The sequence below is a fragment of the Rhineura floridana genome, chromosome 5, assembly GCF_030035675.1.
Source record: "Rhineura floridana isolate rRhiFlo1 chromosome 5, rRhiFlo1.hap2, whole genome shotgun sequence".
Lineage (NCBI taxonomy): Eukaryota > Metazoa > Chordata > Lepidosauria > Squamata > Rhineuridae > Rhineura > Rhineura floridana.
In genome coordinates, this window is record NC_084484.1 from 104,512,406 (window position 1) to 104,536,633 (window position 24,228).

Genomic DNA, 24,228 nt, shown 5'->3' on the forward strand with positions numbered 1-24,228 from the left:
TGGAAAGTGGCAAATGTAACGCCAATATTCAAAAAGGGATCCAGAGGGGATCCCAGAAATTACAGGCCAGTTAGCTTAACTTCTGTCCCTGGAAAACTGGTAGAGAGTATGATTAAAGCTAGATTAATTAAGCACATAGAAGAACAAGCCTTGCTGAAGCAGAGCCAGCATGGCTTCTGCAAGGGAAAGTCCTGTCTCAGTAACCTATTAGAATTCTTTGAGAGTGTCAACAAGCATATAGATAGAGGTGATCCAGTGGACATAGTGTACTTAGACTTTCAAAAAGCGTTTGACAAGGTACCTCACCAAAGACTTCTGAGGAAGCTTAGCAGTCATGGAATAAGAGGAGAGCTCCTCTTGTGGATAAGGAATTGGTTAAGAAGCAGAAATGGACAGTTCTCCCAATGGAGGGCTGTAGAAAGTGGAGTCCCTCAAGGATCAGTACTGGGACCTGTACTTTTCAACTTGTTCATTAATGACCTAGAGTTAGGAGTGAGCAGTGAAGTGACCATGTTTGCTGATGACACTAAATTGTTCAGGGTTGTTAAAACAAAAAGGGATTGTGAAGAGCTCCAAAAAGACCTCTCCAAACTGAGTGAATGGGCGGAAAAATGGCAAATGCAATTCAATATAAACAAGTGTAAAATTATGCATATTGGAGCAAAAAATCTTAATTTCACATATACGCTCATGGGGTCTGAACTGGCGGTGACCGACCAGGAGAAAGACCTTGGGGTTGTAGTGGACAGCACGATGAAAATGTCGACCCAGTGTGCGGCAGCTGTGAAAAAGGCAAATTCCATGCTAGGGATAATTAGGAAACGTATTGAAAGTAAAACAGCCAATATCATAATGCCGTTGTATAAATCTATGGTGCGGCCGCATTTGGAATACTGTGTAGGGTTCTGGTCGCCTCATCTCAAAAAGGATATTATAGAGTTGGAAAAGGTTCAGAAGAGGGCAACCAGAATGATCAAGGGGATGGAGCGACTCCCTTATGAGGAAAGGTTGCAGCATTTGGGGCTTTTTAGTTTAGAGAAACGGTGGGTCAGAGGAGACATGATAGAAGTGTATAAAATTATGCATGGCATTGAGAAAGTGGATAGAGAAAAGTTCTTCTCCCTCTCTCATAATACTAGAACTCGTGGACATTCAAAGAAGCTGAATGTTGGAAGATTCAGGACAGACAAAAGGAAGTACTTCTTTACTCAGCGCATAGTCAGACTATGGAATTTGCTCCCACAGGATGCAGTAATGGCCACCAGCTTGGATGGCTTTAAAAGAAGATTAGACAAATTCATGGAGGACAGGGCTATCAATGGCTACTAGCCATGATGGCTGTGCTGTGCCACCCTAGTCAGCATGCTTCTAAAAACCAGTTGCCGGAAGCCTCAGGAGGGAAGAGTGTTCTTGCACTCGGGTCTTGCTTGCGGGCTTCCCCCAGGCACCTGGTTGGCCACTGTGAGAACAGGATGCTGGACTAGATGGGCCACTGGCCTGATCCAGCAGGCTCTTCTTATGTTCTTATGTTCCAAGCCCCTACCGGGCATCTGATGCCACCCCCACTGCTGATCATCATTGATGGAGAGGAAGAAAACAAAATGGAACAGATCCTGGACTCCTGCCGGTGTCAAGGGAATTTACAGTATTGCATCCACTGGAAAGGCTTTGAACTGGAGGAACGATCCTGGGAGAAGGCGTCCGATGTCCATGCACCAGACTTGGTGAGAAAATTCCAGGATGAATACCCTGACAAGCCCAGGCCACCGGGGTGGGGAGGGGCCTGGCATGGAGGGGGGATGATGTTGTGAGCCATGCTAGCTGGGGGTGGACTGATAAACGGAGGAGGAAGACTTGGACTGGGACATCCCTGCTAGGAAGGACCCAGCGAGGAGTGGGATGTTGAAACAGCCCCTGGTCCAGGTGTTGACAGGCCATCTTCAGCCATCCCAGGCACCCCCAAGAGGGACCCCTGGACTGGCCCCTTACTCCTACTCCACCACTGCCAGACAGCTCTCCCACCTAGAGAGAGAAGATGGGACTGACACCGAAGCCCCGTCTTCGCCCAGGTCCAGGAGGTGAATGCGGTGGGAATTTCAACAATCCCAACTCAAGAGGAGCCTGCACTTACATTCGCACACACAACAGGGACTCAGGCTATACGCAAGCAGGGAGCCCACCCAGCTCTATTTATGCTGGGGATGGGGGGAAGGTTAGTTGCTGAGTCAACGTCTTTATGCTGCCAAGTTGTGCCTAGTTAGAGAGGGATGCTGAGTTCTAAGTAAGCCATAGGTAGATTCATGAAGCACACTGAACTGAAACTTTCTCTTACATGAATAAAAGAAAAAACGACAGTCGTGTCTGAGTCTGAGTTCCTCGAGTTTGGTCAGGATACACACAAGATAACATTATCCCATGTCAAGAATGGAGTTATGACTTAAGGCTGCTTCAGATGACTTCACTGTATACTTCAAATACATGGAAGTCAAGGGCTGATCCTTTCCTGACTCCCACTTGCGTATATACTGTATTAAAGGGATATGGGGCTAAAAATACAACATCTGCACAGTTCATACTAAGATAGTCAGTGCATGTATTTTGTATTCTCTGATCATATCAGACTACAAAGGAGGGAGGACCATCAAAGATTACTATAACAGAATGTCAAGAGTGAACAGCTGGGCAGTGGCGACATTCTTTTCTCCTAGAATGAGAATGGAATGACCAGATCCCTGGCTGATTGCCACGTGGCAGCATGAGACTGTTTGGGCTAAGACAAAAGCTTTAGTGGGTTCAGTGTGGGCTGCAGGCTTTATTCTTTCTGCATCTGGTGTAATATAAATCTCTCTGGCTTATTTATATGAACATTATATGAAATGGTATCAAATGCCTCACTAATATCACGGTGCATTACATCCATTGCTTTTTTGACTTACCAAATTATTTCAAGAAATAACAGTAAGTACGGCTGGAGATAATACTTCATCTGAAAACAAATAATAATAATAAAGAAATCCAGGAGTTTAATGTAGCTGCAACTGGGCAGTAGTCCATCTACCCAAAACAAGGGTAGCAGCAAATATCATGATTTTCCTCTCAGGAAATGCAGTTGGGGTGTGTGAAGTTGATTGTAGCAGCAGTTAAGGGCTGGAGAAGCCTGGGAAATTTTTTAAGGTTTCTGCTGTGAGTGGAAAAACGTCATCTGGACACCAGGGTCTACCCGCTGATGGGCAGTAGCTTCCCACTGCGAAACAACAGAACATCTCCAGGATATGTTTGAAACTCATCCCATGGAAAGATGGGCAGAATGCATAAGGGGAAAGTAGCAGTTGCTCTAGATTTTCCGGTGTTCATAGCAGAAGCTGTGAACACATCCAATTCATACAATCTGCAGGTGGGTAGAGATGGGCCATGCAGTTCATCAAGAGGCAAAGAAGTTACTATAAGCAGGAAAGGAACTAGAGAGAAATTAATTTTCAAAAGTGCCTAAGCTTAATTAGTGAAGCCCAACACTTTTCAGAAATACAAATTTCTTTTTCAGAAGCAATCCGGGATTCGATTCAGGAAAGATGACTACTGTATGATCAAGGCATATTGTATAATCTGCTTACCATGCTATACTCTGCAAGCACAAGGCTGTTCTAGGGAAAGGTATCTGTTATTTCTAGGACACTTCTGGCAATTCACTCAACCTGGACCTCCTGTACAAGCATATATATTGTAGGTTGTGAGGCCCAGGTCCTGATAAAAGTTCCTTTAAACTTCAAAACTCTCTTCAGGCATTTACCTGAACATGCAATGGTTAACACTCTGTAGAGGGCAGGGATGTCTGCTCAGACCTTTACATGCATTTTACAAAGGGGGCTCCTATGTATGTTCTGCTAAATGAGCTTAGAAGCTTCTGGGCAATTGGAAACCCTGCAATTGCAATACTTCAGCAAGGGGTGGGAAATCTAATTTTAAAACAGTTTTAGCAGTTAACCATAAGAGCACTTAGGAAAAACAATCAATCTAAAACCGTAGAGCAACTGGGGAAAACAAGGCACCTAAAATTGTTTAGATTATTTCCCTACTTTAACCCATTATCAATAAAGCAATTTCTTTCCGCTCATTCTAGTCCACTGAAGTGCAACATTCAGTTTCCTTTCTTTCAGCTCAGCTTCCTTTGTCCTTGCAAGATTGGATCCTCTGCAGCACCCTCCATCCTGGCTTCTCCTGATTTCTAGCTCTCTTCTCTTGTTTGCCAGCCTCCCCCACCTAGTCCTCTTAGCTAATCACAACAGAGTTCTTTTTTTACGTTTCTGGTTCTGCATAACAAGTAGGTTGATTCTCTCCCTTCATAAATTACAGTTTCCTGGGTTGACTTTTTTTAACTCCTTGGCAAGCAGGACTGCAACAAAATTTTGCTGCCTGAGGCAAAGGAAAAGATGACAACCCGTCCCCTCCATGTACAGAAGTTGAGCAGACAGGCAGCTAAACCATACTTCAGCAGTGGCGATGGAAGAGCATCCTTCACTACACGCAAGGGCAAAAAGCTGGGCTGAGGGATACAGGGAGGCTGTGTGGCACACACAGCTCTGCTGTCCAACAGCTTGCCACTGCTCCCTTTCCTGTAGCGTCTGCTGTCTGAGGTGATGCCCTCACTCTGCCTAATGGTAAGACTAGCCTTGCTAGCAAGAACAGCCTCTAAAGTCTAGAAAGCAATCATCTTACAACTAAGAACAAAACACAATTAATTCACACATTCATAATGGTGCAGGAGTCTTTTCAGGGCCTGTAATGAATTCTAACCTTTTTTAAAAAAAACCTACACTAATGGTTAATACAACAAATATGATAAAATATTCAGAAACTTAAGAGCCATACGTACATAAATTATGCAAAGGGAAAGTCTATAGCATATATATATTCATTTTATTTTATTTATTATTTGATTTATATCCCGCCCTTCCTCCCGGCAAGAGCCCAGGGCAGCTATATATAGAGAGAGAAAGTACAACTCTCTCTCTCTTCCCACCCCACTCTAGGCTGCTTAACTAAACAAATAGTCAGCAGTAGTATAAAGAACAAATGTCAACCAACTTTGTACTTTTTTGTTTAGGAGGGAACACACTATCTAGACCAGCTGTTTCCTGAATGCTTCCCTTACCATGGTCAGGAAGACCATTTCCCCCCCTCTATCTCCCTCTTCATAGATTTTTTTAAAAAAATTGGGTTGCCCTTCTGTATACTGTATAACCCAGAATTCTGTAATTTTGACCTTCTGCTGTGCTAAGTAAGAGACCTGATAAACAATTTTAATACAACAGTTTTGCTAATGAGATTGTAGTTACTAGATGGAAACGCAGGCCAAATAATTTCAAGTACTTAAGAAAAATTCAATATATGGCGCTGAAGTGCCAATCTATGGAAAGAACAACCAGGACAAAGAATCTTTAATAAATATGAACTTTACCTGGGGTGTCATTTAGACTGAAGGCAATTCGTATTGGTTTATCAGCAGGTACCCTTGCGGTGGTGATCATGTGGGCACTTGAGCCTATGCGTTTACTTATATGTTCCAGCTGCAAAATATAAATATTGCATATTTTAGTGTCTTGAGAAGCTACTGCAATGTGATTTTAATGTTCTTGAAATTTTCTGACATAATCCTCAATCACTTTCGGAAATGATGAGAAGCATAATTACTTGCAAGTAAATTTCCTGCCATGATTCTTTCATAGGTATAGTCTAAAATGTGCAGAGAGGCAGAGCATGTAGATTTCCAGGCAAATCTGAGCCTTCCATTTAACAATTGCATGCCAAGACCATTTTCTACGTGCAACTTTACATGTTTACACAGAGGGATTATGAACATGTGGTCGTCTAGATGTTGCTGGACTCCAGCTCCCATTCGCCACAGCCAGCATGGTCAGTGATGATGGAGCTGAAGTACAAAAGCATTTGGAAGGCTGCAGGTTCCTCATCCCCAAACTATGGTTGGTAACCTATGATGGATCTCACATATGGAAGTTATCACTTGACAGTGTAGTCATTGGGTGATGAGCATGTGTACATAACTAGTCCTTTGTTTTTCTAATTGTCATCTGAGATTTTTCTTCAAGTTTTTATGTAATTAAGAGTGTTTAAAAAACACTGCCACCATCAACAAAAGATTGATCAGTGAAGGTAGTGAACAACCCACTTAAAACAAAATGACAACAAAAGGTCAGGGACACACTTCTGGGCACAAAATAGCCCACTGCTTTGCAAATCAGTTTTGCTTACAAATTTTAATATATGAAGCTGTCTTGCGATAGGTCAGAACATTGTTTTGTCTGGACAAACACTGTCTACTGTGAGTGGCAGAAGCTCTCCAAAGCCTCTGGAAGTGGTCTAACCCATCTCTGCTACCAGAGAGGTCATTTTAACTGGAGATACTGGGAACTGATGCTGGAACCTGGGAGCTATGTGTGTTATCGCTGACCTGTGGCTCACCTCACTTTCACCACTGACAAAGTAAATTGTCACAGTCATTGTCACAGTGACTGAGATGCCCTGCATCTTCTAAAAATACTGTCTCAAGCCAGATAAAATACATTTAAATAGATGTTCTGATGCTTACACTGTGCATTTTTAACAGCTGTAGCACAATTCTAAATTGTATGAGCCCACTATGCAAGAAGTGTACTAAGTTTCAAGCCTGCCACTTGCTTGTAACAGCCAAATATCACCATTTGGAACATCATTCCAGTAAATGGGATTACTGGGTCAGAGAAATCTCTTCATAAACCCTGTGATTCCTACATAAATACCAGATTTCCCCACAAATCTATTACTACACTGTTGCCTTAATATTAAATGGTTAACATAGTAATAAAAGCACAGAGTCAGTTATAAACCACTTATTCAGGAAAGCAAACCAAGTGTGTTAATATTCTGCCACTGGCCTGGCCTGTAGTTTATAAGGCATTTAGCTTGTCTTAAAAGCAGCTCATTACTCTGCTCCCCTCTAATGCTATACTTCTAATGTAAATGCTGAGGAAAGGTTTGCACAAGTGTCACAAATAGGGATGGGCAAATCTCTCAGTTTTGATTTCTCTCACTTTCTCATTTTTCCAATCTTAAACTCAGCCCCATGTTTCACATCAATTTTTGATTTTTTTAAAAAAACATCCACATGAAAATTCATCAGCATTTTAATGCAAATTTCTCCTAACATAACATTTTTCTATGCAATGTTACCTAATACACACATATTTGCAAATGTATTTTGTATGTTACTTTCATTAATATATGCATTTAATGCATAACTTACCCTAGTATATGCATTTTTGTACACATTACTTGACTGAAGAACGGCATTGCAAAATTCAGACAAGTGTGAATCTCAAAGGATGACTGTGTTTTGGTTTGCATAGGTAGATTCACCTTTAAATGCACATTGAATCGAATTTCTCCCCCATCCCTAGTCACAGGTACCTATGGATAGTTCTGCGACATGACCTTTAGACCAGAAATATTGCAGTACAGCTTGGCAAAATGTGGTTGGTGCAATAATTAATTGATTTGCCAATTTCCAAGGAAAGGTGCTCAGGATTGGAGTAAAGTGTTTTTCATTTTTAATATTGTCAGGTCTATATACTGGCTGATAAAGCCACTGTTCTTCTAAAAAGAATAATTGGAGACATAATTTCATAAAATGAGGTATAACATATTCCATGTCTTATTGCTGTGCCACAGTAAGAGACAACAACACTGCACCTGGAAAAATTCCACACAGCTCTTAAAACTACAAGAAACTTTTGAAGACTGGACCTGGCAGTCCTATGCACTTTGTAAGCTTTTGAAAAAGGATTTCAGTACAGAGAACTAGTTTGCTTTACACTCATCCCTAAGTCTGACATCATTGTTTAACAACTTAGGATGTTGTGGTACTAGGCATCAATTTGGCCAGCCCACATCTATTTTCCAATGTACATTGTTCTCTCAGCATATATCAAGCAACAGTAACACTATACTGGTTGTGAAAAGTATTTAAACATGTGCTTAAGCCAAGGAGTGTTGTCATTCATTTCAGGATGACACACATATGCAATCTGCAGGCTCTGGAAGGCTAACACGTTGAATATGTTGAAGTCAATCTCAAAGTGGCCCATTTAAACTATTAAAATGCAATATCCTAAAATATCAAATTTAGTATTCCTGGTCTGTTAAAGCACAAGCCATACAATGTTTGTTTTGAAAGGTGTTTGGTATGAGAAGGCAGTTGATTTCCCATTTCTTTCAGATGCTAGAAAATTAACATGGTAATATCTAATTCTGTTAATAATTGAACAAGCACAGGTCCAAACAGTGCTAGTTCTGAAGAGACTTGCCAAAATCTTTTGCAACTCTTCCCACAACTTTGTTAGCCTTGCATATAAAAGTACGGGAATTCTGTTATATTCTAGTCAATTCAAACAAAATTTAAATCCAAATTCTTTAGTTAAGCATAACAAATATTCTTGATGCATCACTTAAGATGAATAATAATCAAAATGATAGTTATGTGCTTATGATAAAATATTTTTACTGTATAAAGACTGCTTTATTGTCTTCTTTGCAAGCACAAAAGCATTTGAGATCCATAATTATAATTTATTCTCCCAGTATCATGGCCATTCTAACCTACAGCAAGACAGAAAGCATTAAAGAAAGAAATATATTTAAAAACCTAGCATCAACATCACTTTTTATTGTACAGGTCCCATGTATTCATTCTCTGGGCAGTTTGTTCCACATAATTGTAAAAGGCATGTTAAAAAGTGATCAACCTATGAAACCATGTTTTTTGTTTTTGTTTTTAAATACAACACAAGGATTTGGGGGGCAAAGCTAAAATATTCCTGTAGGAAAACTGTTTATTTTTTTAAAAAGGCATTAACTTATCCTGATAAAGTAAGTTTCTTTTAAAATATTTCTTTCTCCACTTTTCAGAAAGGCAACCACTTTTCTATACAGAACACAAATGTATAGTTTTCTACAAATTCCAGGTCTTCCACTCAAAGCAAGCAAGCAAAATGAATCTATGCAAGACAGGGCAGAAATTCAATATGTAAACATCATCAGTAACAGTAATTAAATAGAATGGCTTCAAGCATATTCCTTTCCCCTATCTCCTGATCAAAGCTGAAAGCTTTGAATTTAAAAAGATTTTCCAGGAAACTGTTCTTCAACTCAACTGCCTGTAAAACAGAGTGATCCATCCTTATTTAAAAAAATCTGCAATACAACTCAAGTTAAGTGTGGTTACAACTCAATCAGTTAGTTCAGTTTTCACACCTGTTGCCTTACCTCACTTAGTAGTGTCTGCACTTGTATAATCCAGGGCCAGCCACTGCCTTGGCTTGTTGCTGCCTTTATGGAGTAAAGATTCAATAAAAGAAAAGGCTGCACCTGCTACATAGCAGCAAACTGACAAGGTCTGAGAAGTTGAAACAGCTGTCAGGGCAACATGCTGCTACCTGCACTTCCCATAGGCTTTTCAGTCCCTCAGGACCACCCTTTTCCGTTTTCCTTCACAATTCCACCGTCCCTTCCTTTCCAACAATGAGGTATTACAATGTTGTCATGCTTCATGGGGCAAAAACTCCTTCCATCAGAAGCATTATTAAAGCAGTGAACTGTCAGAGTCCAAGATTTTTAATTCATTAGTCTTGCCAAACCTAAAATATACAAACAGACTTGCTTCATAGGACTGGAATGTTTTCAGCATGACCCAGTCAGTGTCTGTGTCTATTCCAGCAAACTGGAAAAGATAGCCTGACTCCAGTCAGCAAAAATGTCTGCAGCTCCAATCAGTTTGGGTGACATTGCCAACTTGAACTGGCTGCAACCAAACTATCGGACGATAGCTCCTGCTGCTGCTTCTGCTGCTATCAAAGCTAGGTTAGAAGTCTGCTGCTTTAGACCAGGCTCAGTAAAACAATACCATCCAATAAATGAGATGATAGACCTGGAGCAATGAAGAGACAATGGGCTATTCTTAGATGCACTGTATATTGAGTCTATTAATGTATTTCTTAAGGCATATCTACAGACATCCTCGAATTAGCCGCCTGATATGGAAGAGAAGCAACATGTTTTCCTAAAATCAAACAGATTATAATTGATGTTTTGTGTTAATGCTGGAACCACTGAAGATACAAAATGATATATATCTGTTAATAATGCCTCATAACACATTCCCCTTGAATAACTTTGTTTAGTTTGGCTATCCAGTCTGCTTGCCACACTGTACCTTATTAAACCTTCTTTGGTCTGGGTGAAATATGGTTTATTTACAACTTTGAATTTGCAGTACTTTATTTTTTTTAAGTGGTTTTTATTATTTTAAATGTAAATTATTGTATGATCATAACTACAATTAAGTTATGTTGTATTAGCTTTTGAATGTCTTTATGTAAACATGTTTATATCTATCTATCTATCTATCTATCTATCTATCTATCTATCTATCTATCTATCTATATTAAGCTCCCACAGGGAGCCAGTGTGGTGTAGTGGTTAGAGTGTTGGACTAGGGTTCGAATCCCTACACAGCCACGAAGCTCACTGGGTGACCTTGGGCCAGTCACTGCCTCTCAGCCTCCGAGGAAGGCAGTGGTAGACCATCTCTGAATATCGCTTACCATGAAAACCCTATTCATAGGGTTGCCATAAGTCAGAATCGACTTGAAGGCAGTCCATTTCCATTTTCAAGCTCCCATATTCATTGGAGCTGTAAAGTGTTCTCTTTAACTCCTAATTTTCCTGAGTGGTATAGCAGGGTTTTACAGAACAGCTTCACAATATCAGTTTCTGAGGAGAGGGAACTGGACACTTAGGGTGATATAGTTAGATATATATAAGTTAAGCAGGAGAAAGTGGGTGGGCAACCAGGTGGCAGTACTAGTAACACATTCGTAACATCATTCCCCCAAAAGCAACACCACAACCTTGCAGCAGTATCAGGCTGCTAAGTAAACATTTTTCAAACTGTACAAAACTTTACAGAGAAAACACCTGTTCTGTTTCTGTGAGATAATGTATTTACCACAACAGTACTTTACTACTTTTATTGTTAAATTTTAATTTTCAAAATTACATTGATACATGATAAAGTCCAGAATGAACAAGGTTCATAATAATGCATAGGAAAGTCATCAGCATCTATATATAACTTATGATATCTTAACCAATTCAATAAATATGCAATATTAATGAGATACTTTGCATCTCTTGTGTTTGTACATTCACTTACAGCACAATCCTGTAGAAGTCTATTCAGCAGTCAGTCCCATTGAATTTAGTAGGGTGTACCCCAGGTAAATGTGTATAGAACTGCACCCTCAAATAGGTATTACATGTTTATGTTTTGTCTAGAGACTGAGAAGTGGCTATCCTGTATTCAAATATATTAGATATTGGCATCTGGAGGATAATCCTTCAGAACAGAGACCTCCATCCAATTATTTATGCCTAGAAGGACAGACATAGTAAATACTACTCCACACTACCTCTTTCAAGGAGTCTGTTTCCTGGAGAATTAGCAGTAAATGCCAAATTACTTCTCTGTCAAGTCACAGTGTCAGTTGTGTAACTGTAAAGGTACATAGTAAACTGAACTTGTCACAAGTAAACCCTCCATCTCAGCCACATCGAGGAAAAAAATTTGAAAATGGGTTGAGCCTATTTATTTATTTATTACATTTATATACCGCCCCATAGCCGAAGCTCTCTGGGCGGTTTACAGCAATTAAAAACAATAAAAACAAATATACAAATTTTAAAACACAAAAAACAATTTAAAAAAAATTAAAAACAATTTAAAAACATGAGTTACAAGTAACATGAGTTACAAGTCCGCCATGCATCAAAGTGTAAAAGAGAGCTACTTCAAGATATCAGTACCATGGAAAAATGTATACAAAAAAATTACCTATCTGTGCCACAACTAGACTGACAAAATGACTGTATTTACCCATTTTAAGCACTTGATTGGCAGAACACAGCTATGTAAATGGAGAATACATATTCTCATGTTGAAAATATAACTGTGTTCTGTGTTCATAATGTCTGTATCTCTTAACCATATATCTGAAATAATTACACAGACATTTTTCATAAATCCCCAAAGACTACCTTAACAGTTTTTATTTCACACCCACTTCAGTCTATTTACAGAGATTGTTAACTGCCGAGGGTGGCAAGTCACCCACCTGGGCACTGAGACAACACATAGCTAGAGGACTTGAAATAGATTTAAATGTAAGTTCAAGGACTTTACACAATGAACAGTCATCCGGAAATACTGCTGTATTTATGACATGGGTGACAGTCAACGTAGGGGCAGAGTGACTAGGCTACCAATGATCGGATCATGGATAGGGGAAGGATGAAAAATAGAAGAGAATGCTATCATATTCATATTGCATTTATTACCATGTATCATTCAGAATGATCCAGAGCGTGTGGATGCACCACACTGAGGTTTATTCAAAGCTTTCCCCTCTGCTCCACAAGGCAGCCAGCCCCTTCACCCATATACAGTTAGTAACTAAAATTTTAAAAAAGGAATAAGAAATGATACACAGGCAGCCAGTGAAACTATCAGTGAAGAAAGAGAGTAGAAGATTGAGACAATGAGAGAAAAAGAAAGGGAACAAGAAAAATGGAGGTGCTTTGGGGGGGGGAAAGGGCTCCCAACAATTATTTCAAGATGAGGTTATCTACTTATAGTTAAGTACTGAGACTCCACCTCACCACCACCAAAAAGATCACTGAGAGGCTGAGTCCCCCCGCCCTAACTATAACTGAGGTGACTTGGATTTGCCCATTCTGACAAAATTGTTATTGTGCCTGAAAAATATGCTGTTTAGATTTACTGCTAGGGGTTAATACTATCTCTATCATCTTTTTGGCGCCTTTTGAAGACTTTCCTCTTTCAACAAGCCTTTTAAGTTGAGACCTATCCCAGTCTGCTTCTGTGTTAGAATTGCTTGTTGATATGTTTTTAAAAAAATGTTTTTAACCCTTTTTAAAAAGATGTTTTTAAAGCTTATTTAAAAATGTTTTTAAGGTTGTTTTGTTTTAATGTATTTCAAAGTCTGTTTTTATGATGTTTTAAAGTGTTTTTAGCAATTCTGTTTGCCACCCTGGGCACCTGCTGGAAGGAAGGGCGGGATATAAATAAAATAATAACTAAATAAATAAATGGAGAGTCTTCACAAAATGGCTATTAAAAACTGCAACATTGTTGCCTGTAATAACACAGTCTGGAATAAGATCTGATTGTCCTTCAGCTTGTCTGAAGGCCTTGTGCCTCTTGACCTACCTGTTTCAGTTTGTAAAGCCTACTAGTTTGTTGGGCTTAGCTGAGTCCTTGTCTCAGTCTGGGAATTTCTTTCTGATGTTGCCTACTGAAGAGCCTCTGTTGAGCAGAAGTCCAATAATGTGATATGAATTGTCTTCAAAAATTAGATCAGGATTTATAAAGGTCAAAACCAATGCTGGGAGACAGACCCAAAGAATCCTGGAAATTGTAGTATAACAAAACAGAGACCTGTCCTGTCGTGTAGCTCAGAGGTGGGGAACATTTTTCATCTAGAGGACCAGATTATTATCGCACCAGCCCTTGGTGGATGGAACAAAAAATCAAGTAGGTGGGATCAACACATCAAGTGGACCAAAGGGCAGTGGACAGGACCAAAGGACCTTCCAATGGAGGGAGGAGCTGAGCAGAGCTGAGGGCTAATGTGAGGAGAGAAGGAGACAAAGTTGAGGTTCAGAGCAGAGCTTGGAAAAGTTACTTTTTAAAACTACAACTCCCATCAGCCCCAGCCAGCATGGTCACTGGATTGGGCTGATGGGAATTTTAGTTCAAAAAAGTAAGTTTTCCAAGCTCTGGTTCAGAGTGAAGAGGATGAGTCCTAAGCAGTGAGCTTCTAGTTTAGGAATGGAGAACCTCCAGTTCATGGGGCCTTCCCTTTAACTTGATGGCCTCTCCCTAGGCCCTCTTTTCCCCATTGCTGAGCTGTAATCTCTGATCATGAAAACCTCTCCCCTTGATATCCTCCAGTCACACTTCTCAGATAATTGGATATTATAGATCAGCAGTGAGGGACAGGGAGCATGGCTAAGTCCTGTAGCATGGCTAATTCCTGTAGAGAATGCTTTCTTCCTCTGTAGGAAGTTTGCTGCAATTCTGCAATTCCGTGCTGCTTGGTTAAAAAAAAGCAGGGGATTCCTGTTCACACCATGCAACATGAAAGTAAAGGAAGCTGCTTATGGAGAAAGAGACCACTTCACGGGCAGCTCCCCTAAATTCTGAACTGTGTTGAGAATGGTGAACACAGAAGCCAAGCAAACTGAATGTGTATGTGTGCAGGCCTAGCATCAGTGGGCAGCCAGGTTAGTCACTGGCTGAGAGCCCTTGCAGCTGAGAGGGTGCCATGCTGCTGAGGCTGAGTGAGTGTAGTTTCCACTCTGCGATCTGCACTAGCATCAGTTCACAGAGCCTCAACCCAATGCTGGCATGGATTGCGGAGCAGGAGCCACCCTCCTAGGCAACATGCCTCCTGCTGCTTGCAGGGTTTGGCGACATCACTTCATGCACCACACTACTACTGCTGGGGTTTAAATAGGCCTGGCCACGTCAGTGCATTAGCACACTGAGTGCTTGCAATGAAGCAAGATACTGGCAGCATCTTGAGGGATGGCAGGCACGTGTGCACAGTGCACTAATGTGTGATGCGGCTGGGCCTATTTAAGCCCCTGGCTGTGATAGTGCTACCACATCACCGCATTGCTGATGCCCACCACTGCCTTTGAGGGCCTGCTGCAGTCAGGTGCCCAAGGTCCCACTGCAGTCTAGTGCTGGCCCTGTATGCATGTGTCAGTGTGAATGTGTGTGTATATACTTGAGAATGTGCACATTGAAAACAATACAGTGATTACTAGGAACCAACACGGATTTATGAAGAACAAATCCTGCCAAACTAATCTTATCTCTTGTTTTGATCGGGTAACCTCCCTGGTAGACTGTGGGAATGCTGTGGACATAATATATCTCGACTTCAGCAAAGCTTTTGACAAAGTGCCCCATGATATTCTGATTAGCAAGCTAGCTAAATGTGGACTGGATGGAACAACTATCAGGTGGATCCACAGTTGTCTCCAGAATCGTACTCAAAGAGTGCTTATCAATGGTTCCTTCTCAAACTGGGCGGAAGTAACCAGTGGGGTACCACAGGGCTTGGTCTTAGGCCCAGTGCTCTTCAACATTTTTATTAACGACTTGGATGAGGAGGTACAGAGCATGCTTATCAAATCTGCAGATGATACAAGATTGGGGGGCACAGCTAATACTGTGGAAGACAGAAACAATATTCAAAGGGACCTTGATAGGCTGGAGCATTAGACTGAAAACAACAGAATGAAATTCAATAGGAATAAATGCAAAGTTCTACACTTAGGAAAAAGAAACCAAAGGCACAGTTATAAGATGGGGGATACTTGGCTCAGCAATACAACATGTGAGAAGGATCTTGGAATTGTCATTGATCACAAGCTGAATATGAGACAACAGTGTAATGTGGCTGCAAAAAAAGGCAAATGCTGTATTAGGCTGCATTAACAGAAGTATAATTTCCAAATTGTGTGAAGTATTAGTTCTCTATTCAGCACTGGTTAGGCCTCATCTTGAGTACTGCATCCAGTTCTGGTCTCTGCACTTCAAGAAGGATGCAGACAAACTGGAATAGGTTCAGAGGAGGGCAACAAGGATGATCAGGGGACTGGAAACTAAGCCCTATGAAGAGAGACTGAAAGAACTGAGCATGTTTAGCCTGGAGAAGAGAAGACTGAGGGGAGATATGATAACACTCTTCAAGTACGTGAAAGGTTGTCACACAGAGGAGGGCCGGGATCTCTTCTCGATCATCCCAGAGTGCAGGACGCAGAATAATGGGCTCAAGTTGCAGGAAGCCAGATTTCAACTGAACATCAGGAAAAACTTCCTAGCTATTAGAGCCATACGACAATGGAACCAATTACCTAGAGAGGTAGTGGGCTCTCTGACACTGGAGGCATTCAAGAGGCAGCTGGACAGCCATCTGTCGGAAATGCTTTGATTTGGATTCCTGGACTGAGCAGGGGGGTTGGACTTGATGGCCTTATAGGCCCCTTCCAACTCTACTATTCTATGTCTGTGCATGAGTTTTTATTTATTTATTTATTAAATTTATATCCCACCCTTCCTCCCAGAAGACGCCCAGGGTGGCAGGTTATGTACAAATGTGAATAGAATAGAGTATGTGTGAAAGTTGTGAGCAAGTGAATGGGATGTATGTGCATGCTTTAATCCAACACACTTTGGGCATTGTCCCCACCCACCTCCAGGCCAGATTAGGAGGCCCTGTGATCCAGAGGTTTCCCACCCCTGAACTAGAATCAATGGTGGCCCTAGGGTTTGGGGGGCTGCATACACACAGTACATTTCAAGCACATGGCTTCCCGCAAAGAATCCTGGGAAGGAACTGTAGTTTGTTAAGGGTGACGGGAATTGTAGCTCTATGGGGGTTAAACTACAGTGCACAGGATTCTTTGGAGGAAGCCATGTGCTTTAAATGTATGGTGTATACCCAGCCTGGGACCCTGGGCAAGTATGAAAGAAAGTCAGGCAATTAAATAAATAAATAAATGAAAGTATGGATAAAGGAAGGATAAATGGTGAATTGGTGATAGCCAGTTCACTGATAAAAGCAGTGACATGATTAATCATTTATGAGTAAATTCTCTAACACCCTATTTAATGAATGAATTTTTTTGAGTTTTCTTGGAAGCAAAGTCCTCAGTCAAATAACTGTAATCCAAACCTCTCTCAATTTTCCGTTCAACTGAAATCATTATTAATTCTACTAAGGTGTTCTTTGCGGCACAGAAGAGCGCAGATCATTTTCTATCAATTTCAGCTTTGAAAATGACCTCTCACCAACAAACAGGTACAGGTACAGTGAGAATAATGCAAAGTACTGTTGTGGTAAATATCTTGAATATTACACCTATGAATAAACTGAAAGGCTGCCAAAGCTGTGCATTTTTCTTGAGGATGATTATTTAAACTTAAAATTTTTGATCTCAATTCAGCAACTCTGTTGAATCAATGTCTCCCTCAAGGTGGAAAAATACATCATTGCAGCCCTATTCAAAGACATTGTCTCCCATTTTAGCCAAAGATTTAACACTGAATATGAATCCATACTTTTGTATAGGATTGTAGCCTTTTTCTTTGGGCAAGGAAGTTTACATGTGTGTGGGTGGGCAGAATATTTCCTCCCTTAAGCTGATAGCATCTACATTCACACTATACATTTATTCCACTATTATTATTATTATTATTATTATTATTATTATTATTATTATTATTATTATTAAGTAGTAGTAGTAGTAGTAGTAGTAGTAGCTTGATACCCGAAGGTCCCTAGGGGACTTACACAATGTTAAAGCAAAACAAATAAAACAGACTATAAAAACATAACAATAAACAACAACAAAACAATAGCAATATCACCCTCACACAACCACAGGAAGGTTTGACAGCATATTAAAAACAAAACATCATCTCAAATGCCTGGAAGAAAAGGTACATCTTTACCTGGCACCAAAAAGATGTCAATGATGGAGCCAGGCAGACCTCACTGGGAAGCATATTCTACAGATGAGGAGCCACAACTGAAAAGGCCCTCTCCCATGTCACCACCTTCTGAACTTCCCTCAAAGGAGGCATCTGGAGAAGGGCCTCAGAGGAAGATCTAAGGGTCTGGGTAGGTCCATATCGGGAGAGGCATTCAGTAGATATTGGGGTCCTGAGCCATAAAGAGCTTTATAGGTCAGTAAAGAGCTGTATAGGTCAAAATCAGCACTATGAACTGGGCTTGGAAATGTATAGGTAGCCAATGCAATTGGGATAGGTGTTATATGCTCTATTCGCCTTGAATCCATCAATAGTTGGGCAGCTGCATTCTGTACTAATTGAAGCTTCTGAACCATTTTCAAAGGTAGTCCCACATAAAACACTTTGCAATAATTGAACCTTCAGCTTACCAGAGCATAGATAACTGTTATCCCTGTCTAGATAGGGTCGCAGTTGGGCCATCAGCCTAAGCTGATGGAAGGCGCACTGTGCCACTGAGGCCACCTGTACCTCAAGCAACAGCAGTGGATCCAGAACCCCTAAACTGCAAACCCGCTCCTTCAGAGGGAGTGTGACCCCATCTAGAGCAGGCTGTACAGTACTCAGCTGGTCAGACAAACCACTCACCAACAGCATCTCAGTCTTGTCTGGATTAAGCTTCAATTTATTGGCAATCATCCAGTCCATTATCACAACCAAGCACTGATTGGGCACATCTGCTGAATTCCGTATGACCCCATTCAGCGGTTTCATGTAAATGTTAAACAACATGGGGGGGGCAGAACTGACCTTTGCAGGACTCCACACTGGAGAGCCCATGGAGCTGAGCAATGCTCCCCAAGAAACACCTTCTGGAGCTGGCCATCCAAGTAAGAATGGAACCACTACAATGTGGTGCCCGCAATATCCAACTTGGACAGTCACCCCAGAAGATATGATTGATAGTATCGAAAGCTGCTGAAAGATCAAAGAGAATCAACAGAGTCACACTCCCCGGTTTCTCTCCAGACACAAGCTGAGCAAGGCAGTTTCCATCCCAAACCCAGTCCTGAATCTCAATTGAAATGGATCTAGAAAATCTGCCTCCTCCAAGAGTATCTGGATATGGTTGGCCATCACCCTCCCGAGAACTTGCCCAGAAAGGGGACATTTGCTACTGGTCTAAAATTATTTATATATTTATTTAATTATTAGGATTATTTTATTATTAGAATCTTCCAGGTCTTTAAACAATCATGGTTTCTCCCAAAGAATTCTGGGAAGTGTAACTTGTTAAGGGTGTTGAGACTTGTTAGGAGACTCCTATTTCCCCTCACAGAGCTGCAATTCCCAGACTGATGGTTAAACCACTCTGAGAGTTTTAGCTCTGTGAAGAGAATAAGGGGTCTTGTAACAACTCTCAACACCCTTCACAAACTACACTTCCCAGGAGTCTTTGGGGGACAGCGTGACTGTTTAAAGTGGATTAATAGTGGAATAAATGTATGGTGTGAATGTGGCCATTGTGTTCAACAACTGAGTTACCTTCCAGTTCCACCTCCCCCTTCTTCTTCAGCTTCTAGGCAGAGCCAGTGAAAAGGCTGAAGGACAATGTTTTTTCCACTCTACTGAGACTTCATTATGAAATAATACCTATGAAATTGTAAAATCTCTTCTTCTTTCCCCTCTTACTAAAACAAAATGGCTCTTGCCTCCTCCTGGTGTCCTGAGTGAACTGGGCAATTGGGTATGTGTGGGGAAAAAAGGCATAAGGAAAACTCTTGGCCAAGGAACTAGTGTATTACTGATGTATGATCTGAATGGGCCTGGCTTAAACAGAAAAAGGCCCTCTGCCTGTGTTTTTGTAGGGAGGAATTTGCTTGTCTGCAAAGCTGCTGAGTTAAAGACAAGGCAGACGGAGACTTACTGACTATCAAGGAGGCAGGTGGGATTTTATACAAGATTTTGGGGGCCACTAAAGTGTGGGGTGCTGTGTGGTTGCCCAGTTTGTCCCCCTAAAGCTGCCACTGCTAGAACGTGGCCCAGTGGATGGAGGCATGTACATTTAAATTATTTTTGGACCACTTTTCTGGGTAAATATCCTTACAACAGTGACTTACAACAAAATATAACAATAATAATTACATATTTTAAAGCTTAAAAATACAACTCAGAAACACTCCACGTACTTTTTAAGACGAGAGATGGAAAACATGTAAGCCAAACAAATAATCACTCAGAAAATAAACATAACTCCTTGAAAACCAATTGAAAAAGATCTTCGGCCTTCTGAAAACTCTGCAATGTAGAAATTTGACATAGATCCAATGGAAGGATATGGCATAGCCATTGGGCCACCATAGTGAAGGATCTATCCCTTGTAGGGGGTGGGCACACTAGGAGAGCCTCCAAAGCAGATCTGAACAGCGTTGGCAGGCAGTCTAATAAATAGCTTGGGCCCAAACTGTTTAGGACTCTACAGCAGCCTTTCCCAACCAGTGTGCCTCCAGATGTTGTTGGACCACAATTCCCATCTTTCCTGACCATTGGCAATGCTGGCTGAGGCTGATGGGAGTTGTGGTCCAACAACATCTGGAGGCACACTGTTCTAATTCTTCTACCATGCTATAATATTCATGAAATGTGTCTTTAGTTGGGGTCAGTATAGTTGGGGTCACTTTTACATTTAATTTTTAATGTCATATAGGACCACCTTGAGCTCCCACTAAAAACATTTCTGGGGCTCTCTGTTTGTCCTGTGCGTTGCAGACATTTGGATAAGAAAAACACTGGGCAATTTCTCCTGTTTCTTCAGTTCTTAATCATAAATACATATATAGGAGTATCACCTTCAGATTGTCAAAATTGTATATATACCACTTTGTATCAGGCTATACAGTAGGGTACCTTCTCCGTTCTATGAAGAGGACAGAATGCTGATAATCCTTCTTGTTATTCCTTTAGGAACAAGAGCAGTGGTGCTGTGTACTGTTTCCTGCCAAACCGCTCTAGTCATCCAATGTTTGGTACCCGAGCAACATTTTTTCAATCATGGATCATATTATGAAATGTAAGATCATCTCTAGGATGACATAGAACGTATCATGTTTTAGTCATCACACATTCCAAAGTTATCATCTCCTGAATTAGAAACATTACAACTTATTGACACTGGGAGTTTGACAAGTTTGTAATTATATTTATTTATTTAGCCTGAAGTATTAATTGCCTTGCATATGTAAATAAAGGCCATGATCTTTTGCCTAATAAAACACCTGTCCTCTTCTATTTTTTAACTGCACTGCTTTCACCCTGCTAGAGTCTCAGCAGGAGTAGCATTTTGGTAGCGTATGATCTCACTGAAGCTGCAATGGTGTCTGAGAGTATTAGTCAGCCCATAAAAATAAGCTTAAAAATATTCTGGCACTTGAATGACAGTGTTAAAGGGGATGGAGAAAAAACTATCCCTTTTCATACATTGTGTGCACTGAGAACAATTGTACATAGGCAAGAGAATGACACTGTGGCAACAGGCTCTTCTTCAGTCCCAACTGATGTGTGCACACTTCAGTATTGGAAGGGTCATTATGCAAACACAGTGCCAGCCCCAATACACATTTGTTCAATGTGCATATAATGTATAGGAAAAGGTATATCCTAATGTAGGAAATTATTTTGCACAGTCAAATATGGTTTCCCTAAAACTACAGAAATGGAAGTGCATTGTTCCTGGTGATGTTGCTGAATACAGCTAAGTCTATTATAAGGAAATCAGGATCAGGATCTTTGTTCTGAAGATCCTCAACACCTGGTTAGTTGGCCATCAAGCACACATTTTGTGGGTTAAAATTTCCATTCTAGCCTAGTTCACTTTTACGGAAGGCATGAACACGGCATGAAGAGAGGCTAACACTTTGACATAGCTTCTTCAGAACATTATTCTCAGTCAGAGCAACTACTTTGGGGTTTGGGGGTGAGGGAAAGAGAATAGACATGCCAATAGGTTATTCCTTGCCTTCTTATGGTACATTTTGAGACAAAAGGATTGGCAGATTTATCTTTTGAACTTTTACTAATACATCTTGAATTGTGCCTACTGGCAAGACAAGCCCTATCCAGCAGTTACTACAAGCCATTCTCATTTCTTGATATGTCTTTTAGTCACAAGATAGGGCTTGTCTTGCCAGTAGGCACGGGAAATTCAAGATGTGAAGCTTTTCTCAGGATTGAAATGCAGAAATGGGAAAAGATGTATGTATTCACTTTATGTCTGTAATGAGGTTATTAAAAGCTAGGGACACCTTAAGGAAAAAGAGAGAGAGCAACCCTATGCCTGTTGTCCTATCCCACTGTCAGACCTGTATGTAAAAGCTGGTACTGGTAATGAGCCTGATCTTATCTGAACCAGGGCATAATAAAAACATTGGAAGGTCAAAGAGTCCATGAGAGAAGATATATCTGGGGAATCCAGAAACAAAGCTAACAGATATATTGTAGCATAAGCTTTCCTGGACTAGAACCAACTCCATCAGGTGCATGGATTCAAATACAGTACACGAAACATTTATGCTACAATACACCAGTTAGTTGAGGTGCCACAAGAATCTTCATTGTTTTTGGTGCAATACAGCAGCTACCCCTCTGGAATTTGTCTTACCCTAGAGTTGAAGTGTAGGGAGATAACGTCAATTGAGTTATCATGGGCTCTTTTAGAAAATAGGAAGTTCACTGAAAACTGTTCCAGGATGTCCCATTCTGGTCTTGGTGTTCCTGCTCTGCAGCAATTCCCATGAGAAGAAAGTTCAAGCAACTTGCTATGTACATGAGCATACTGCCAGCTGTGAATCTTGTCCACCAGGGTGAGAAATCAGGACTTGACTGTACTGCACTGCTTACTGCTGACAGCCAGATAACTTTTTTCATGTGACATTCCCTACTAACTGCTAATTTAGAACTGCATTTATAAAATGTATTGCTATATTTTAAATAAAATTCTATGGTATTTTTTTTACATTAGAAGTAATAATAAAGTGCCCGTACAAGGTTTTTTTTGGCTAAAACATTAAAATAGACAGTTTTGGAGAAAGGCTTGGAGCAGCTTTGAACCCTGGAACCCAACATGAGAGTTCATAGGAAGGACTCTGAAAAAACAGATATACAAATATGTTTTCTTTCTTTCTTTCTTTCTTTCTTTCTTTCTTTCTTTCTTTCTTTCTTTCTATCTATCTATCTATCTATCTATCTATCTATCTATCTATCTATCTATCTATCTATCTATCTATCTATCTATCTATCTATCTATCTATCTATCTATCTATCTATCCCCTGCCTTTTCTCTAAGGAGTTCAATACATATTCTCTCCATCCATTTTATCCTCACAACAGCACTGTGAGGTAGGATAAGCTGAGAGATAGCAATGGGAGCAAGGTCACTGAGGAAGCTTCATGGCTGAGTAGAATTTGAACCTAGGTCTCCCCAGTTCTAGCCTGACACTCTAATTACTACACCATGTTTTGAGCCAGAAGGAGACTTTACAGGGGCACTTCCAGATTTTTCAGATGGGATATCACAAGTCCTGTGGAACAGTCAGAGTGATGAGGACAAAGAAGAGGCATTGGAATGGGACTTGGAAGAAGATCCAAGTGACTTTATTCAGAGGGGGTTGAGGCCAAATGTGTCAGTGCCACTGACAGTGACAGCTCTGCCCCCAATTACAACTGATTAGGTGCTGCCCGATCAGGAGGCTGACTCTTCACTTTCCCTTCATCCCATCCTCTCTTGCCCTGCCATTGGCGCTGCACACCCATCCTCATGAGGAGGACATTGCTGAAGTGTCTCCGCTGCCCTCGCCTCCAACACATAGGCTACTGCACCGGCAGAAAAAGGTTCTCACTGTTCCACTGAGGAGTGCACACATGCATGTGCGCTCCCATCCATGACACCTTTCTTACGCAAGTAGAGCTCAACCACACTTACTTAAGGGCAGAGCTTGGAAAAGTTACTTTTTTGAACTACAACTCCCATCAGCCCAATCCAGTGGCCATGCTGGCTGGGGCTGATGGGAGTTGTAGTTCAAAAAAGTAACTTTTCCAAGCTCTGCTTAAGCGGGCGTTGTGATGTTTCTGTAGGTTAAGCATCTGTAAATATGGTAAGTGCAGGTCTATTAGGTGATGTATGGTAATTGACTGAGAGAGAAAGGGGGAGCACATGGGTGAGAAGCTGTTCGCCGCCCTGAGAGCTATTGCTAGTCGGACGGTATATAAATTTAATAAATAATAATAATAATAATAATAAGTATGCTGGATGATTGGCTAAGTGGCTGGCTGGCTGAAGGTATAAATGGAGGTTTGTGAGTGATGGAGGAGGGGAGTCGGTTAAGGAGGAGAAGTTGTTGAGTTGGTTGGAGTGAGGTCATTTGGTGAGGGCTGGTTGTCAGAGTTCTGAGGGAAGTTTGGATTGTATTTGGCTGATATTTAAAGAGTATATATATGAACAGAAACATAAAGTGTGACCATATATGAAACCATACGCTTGTGAAACATTCCTAAAGTAA

At 40.9% G+C, this 24,228-nt stretch overlaps 1 protein-coding gene across 2 annotated transcripts in view; it reads right to left on the reverse strand.

Annotated features, from left to right (window-relative positions):
• Positions 1 to 24,228, reverse strand: part of MAP3K7CL (MAP3K7 C-terminal like) — a 79,252-nt gene that overhangs the window by 38,409 nt on the left and 16,615 nt on the right. The window contains exons 1-2 of one of the 2 annotated variants that reach the window (XM_061627870.1): positions 9,316 to 9,676; positions 5,456 to 5,564 (exon numbers count right to left, since the gene is read on the reverse strand). In XM_061627870.1, the coding sequence (XP_061483854.1) occupies positions 5,456 to 5,525 (70 nt within the window). In that variant the 5' untranslated portion in view covers positions 5,526 to 5,564; positions 9,316 to 9,676. Of the gene's footprint in view, positions 1 to 5,455; positions 5,565 to 9,315; positions 9,677 to 24,228 lie in introns of those variants that run through there. The other variant, XM_061627869.1, reaches the window with a different exon arrangement.